This window comes from Limulus polyphemus, unplaced genomic scaffold, assembly GCF_000517525.1.
Source record: "Limulus polyphemus unplaced genomic scaffold, Limulus_polyphemus-2.1.2 Scaffold1305, whole genome shotgun sequence".
NCBI lineage: Eukaryota > Metazoa > Arthropoda > Merostomata > Xiphosura > Limulidae > Limulus > Limulus polyphemus.
Window position 1 is genome coordinate 132,876 of NW_013666915.1, and position 4,639 is coordinate 137,514.

Here is a 4,639-nt window from a genome sequence, read left to right on the forward strand (position 1 = left end):
GGGCAGTGTTACGACAGCGTAAGTCACGTGACGCTGGTAACACGTCAAGAGTTTCTAGAAGGATCATAACTTTTCCTGGCAACTGTAGTCTTTTCTCGGCGCCCTCTATTTTAGTATATAAGCCCGACAAATAAAGTGGAGATATAACTGCAGATAGACAGATAATTGAGTCAAGCGAGCGGTAGTGACCGTAAGTAAAGTCGTGAATCGTTTTGAATTATAGTGTGTGTGTTTAAGTTAAAATGACTGTGGAAATTCTGTGTATTGCAAAGTTGTATTGAGAAATAATAAACTAGTTTTATTTAAGAAAGGTCTTGTATCGCTGAAGTTCCTCGGGTAGAATTTATACCGTAAATTAACAAACGACCAGAGACGTAACAATATGTTGTTGTATACAAACTGAGTATCACCATTAAATAGATATTACAGGTTGTTTTAATTCCTAACATACTTCACTGGTTTCACCAGAAATTTTAGAAAATGAATATAATCTCAATGTTAAACTAGGATATTTAACTGCGTAATCTAAATGTTAAACTAGGATATTTAACTGTGTAATCTCAATGTTAAACTAGGATATTTAACTGCGTAATCTAAATGTTAAACTAGGATATTTAACTGCATAATCTGCTAAATATATTTTTCTTCAATTTTTTTAATTTCTTTATAATAATATGATATCTTGTGTAATCAGATTTGACAACTTTTACGTTTATATAACTTCAAATATTCTCAATTTCAATCGGACTCCTTTCTTTTCGTTATTCAAGTTTGTTTGTAATTAAGCACAAAGTTATCTGTGCTCTGCCCACCACGGGTATCAAAACCCGGATTCTAGCGTTGTAAGTCCGCAGACATACCGCTGTGCCATTGGGGTGTTATTTAAGTAGATTTATTTGTATAAAAATTACAAATCTTACTTTCATGAAGATCAAGTAAACGTCAAATAATTGAATAAAGATTTAAAGTCAGCTAAAAGTTGTTTATTATTTCAGAAACATGTTTAGCCTATAAAAGTTTTATGATTGCTTTTGATAAATAAAATAGATGAAATCTTGATAGCTTCAAATTCAATTATATCATAAATACAATAATTTAACGTGCGAATCATATTGATTTTATTTTCTCACTATACCCATCCAAGCTGAATATATTGAGCTAGATATAATAATAAAGGCCATATTTTTTGAGATTAAAATTAAGAGGATTGCAAAGCACCCCTTGGTTCTCCTAATCTAATATTTCTTTGCATTTGAAGCTTTTTAATTATACACAATAAATCTTTCAAAGTAAACGTTTTATATCTCATGAGATAAGTGTTACTTCTGTTAATAAATGGTTACAAATAGATTACACATCAAACTATCTTCAGAGTCTATAACAGTTTAGTCTATTAGTGGGTCAATGGTAACTTTACGGATTTACGACACTAAAATTCGGGGTTCGATACGGACAGAGTTGAGGTAGCCCAATGAGTAGCTTTACCCTAAGAAAACAACTTCAATGACTATATCAAACTGTTATTGCTGGTACAAGGACCCATTTATTATTATTATTAACATACATAGTTGTTGGGTTTTCATATTTCTGCGTTGATCCATGGTGAAGAATTAAATAAACTGTTTATTCTTATTACTGGTAGAACATATGGTTTATGAACAGACAAATCATGTTTATATTAACATTAGGATTCGCAATTTAAGAAGTGATTAAATGAATTTTCTTCTCATTGGTAGTATCAGGTACCAATACACTGCAAACATGTTAAACTTTATTGTTATTTTTGGTAGTATCAGGTACTAATACGTTAGAAACATGTTAAACTTTATTCTTATTAGTTGTAGTATCAGGTACCAATACACTATAAACATGTTAAACGTTATTCATATTATTGGTGTTATCAATACATTACAAACATGTTACACGTTATTCTTATTATTGGTGGTACCAATACATCACGAACATGTTAAACTTTATTTTCATTATTGGTGGTACAAATACATCACAAACATGTTAAACTTCATTCCGATATTGGTGGTATCAAAACATTACAAACATCTTAGACTTTATTCTTATTATTGGTGGTACAAATACATCACGAACATGTTAAACTTCATTCCGATATTGGTGGTATCAAAACATTACAAACATGTTAGACTTTATTCTTATTATTGGTGGTACCAATACGTCACGAACATGTTAAACTATTATTATTGGACTAAAGTGTATGCTCTTATTTCTATGAGCTCCATAGCTTACGAATAGATTAAAAAGAGTTCTTTCTTAACCTGGTTTGCGAACAGAATAATTAACTTTCTTATTACAGTTAGAATTCATATTTCACAGACAGATTAAACTGTTTTTCTCTTGTTTTTAGTAGGAATAGTTTTTATTAGTTATTTGAACTATTTTCTTATTACTGGTAGGATTCATTGTTTACAGATAGAATTATAGGATCCACACTTGACAAAGAAATTAAACTGTCTTATTATTATTGTACATTGGACAAGTAAAGACATTTTATGTATCTCCATCTTTTTTATAAGAATAAAAATCATATAATCTATTTACATACGTGCAGTGGGCTGTTATTTTTTTCGCAAGAACGTTGAGTTCGTTTTTGCTTCACGGAAGAAAGAAGTTTACTCTTGGTTTTACTTGTTATTTAACACATTTTTATAGGAATAGGAGGCTCGTGCTCGTTATCTAATGTGTTTTTGCGGGTTACTACTGTCTACATCATCTTTTAAGAAAGAGAGAGAGTTTATAGGAATAGGAGGCTCGTGCTCGTTATCTAATGTGTTTTTGCGGGTTACTACTACTGTCTACATAATATTTTAAGAAGGAGAGAGAGTTTATAGGAATAAGAGGCTCGTGCTCGTTATATAATGTGTTTTTGCGGGTTACTACTACTGTCTACATCATCTTTTAAGAAGGAGAGAGAGTTTATACTTGTTATAGGAATAGCAGGCTCCTACTCGTTATCTAATGTGTTTTTGCGGGTTACTACTGTCTACATCATATTTTAAGAAGGAGAGAGAGTTTATAGGAATAGGAGGCTCGTATTCGTTATCTAATGTGTTTTTGTGGGTTACTACTGTCTAAATCATAGCTAGTAATGTTTCACAGATACATTTTTCTTGTTAAGTACCTATATTGAGACAGTAACATATGTTTCAGAACAATTTAACATATGATTTTCAAATGCTCTCCGAATTTTTCAGTTTTAGGAGAAAGTTCATTCTTCACGTTCAACAACTTATTTACCTAAGATTATTATCTATGAATTGAACATAAAAAGTTTGTTTGGTGTTAAGCTATATAAGGGAGTATCTGTGCTGTGCCCACCACCTGTATCGAAGCTCTATTTTTAGCATTATAAGCCTTCAGACTCGCTGCTGACCCACTGAAGGGGGGGATACAAAGTGTTTAATAAATACGTAAATAAAGAGCAACGTACCGTATACTTTCATCTCCTTCTTGGCTGACACCGTATCAAATACTGGCGCTTCAGTTGAAACTTCACATTTATAAATTCCAGCGGTTTCCAAAGCAACATTTCGAATATACACTGATTGCTCCTTGGATTTCGACAGCTGTTGATCAAGATAAGAAATTAATGTGGCAATAAGATACGAATCTTTCTGTTACAACATGTGAAATCAAAGATTGTATTAAAGTTTTAAATTCGATATCTATATGTATGAAAATCTATAAATATATACGTAGATTGATAAACATAACTAATAAAACTTATCCTGAATTGTGTAATATTTTAATTTAAAAAAAGTGACTGCATCTATCTTGTCCTAGCATTCTGTAATAATTTTTAATGTGTCTCTACCAAACACATACGTTTTCTATTTCAGTATAGGGACTTAAGCACGGGGCTCGAACTTGTAATTAAAATTAGTAGCACAAGCTTAATTCAGTTAGTGTTTTTTTATATAACTAAACTATTAGACTGATAACATAACAGAACATCAGAGACTATAAAACTTATATATATATATATATACATACACATGTATACATACATAGATGAAAACCCATATAGCTGTTTAGGTAAAACAACAATTAAACATCTAACTGCCAAAATTCTAATATTAACAACAAAAAAATGTATTTTTCAGTTGATTTTTGTTCATAAAAACCTATTCGACATACGAATAACGGTTCTTAAAGTTTATAAACATAACGTTTATTTATAAAGTAAATAAAACAATGTGTGGACTACGATACATAGAATGTTTCTTTCTTTATTTTTAGTGTAAACATACACATTGTACTGTGACGTTTGCTTTGTCAAACACGGGGAATCAGACTCTGGGTTTTAGTGTTGAAACTCCGTAGACTTGCCGCTGACCCATCAGAGGACGGTTACGTAGACACCCTTTTAAAATAAAAACCTTCTAAACACTCATTTCTCCTCACTTTCTAACGATACAGAAATGAAAACGTGGAACACATAGTAAAACTTAGCGTATAAATAATTCAAGGTAGTCGACACATACCTTAATATGAGGTCGTCAAGAAATTAATGTCGCTTTATTTTTTAGATGAAAATATCCCAACAATTTATATATCAAAACAAAACATTTATTAAATGAAATAGTCTCCATTCTTATCGATGATGCTT

At 31.0% G+C, this 4,639-nt stretch overlaps 1 protein-coding gene across 1 annotated transcript in view; it reads right to left on the reverse strand.

Annotated features, from left to right (window-relative positions):
- The window catches only part of LOC106463027, a 94,118-nt gene that overhangs the window by 49,115 nt on the left and 40,364 nt on the right, over positions 1-4,639 (reverse strand). The window contains exon 3 of the mRNA XM_022390437.1: positions 3,461-3,596. Within this exon, the coding sequence (XP_022246145.1) occupies positions 3,461-3,596 (136 nt within the window). The remainder of the gene's footprint in view (positions 1-3,460; positions 3,597-4,639) is intronic.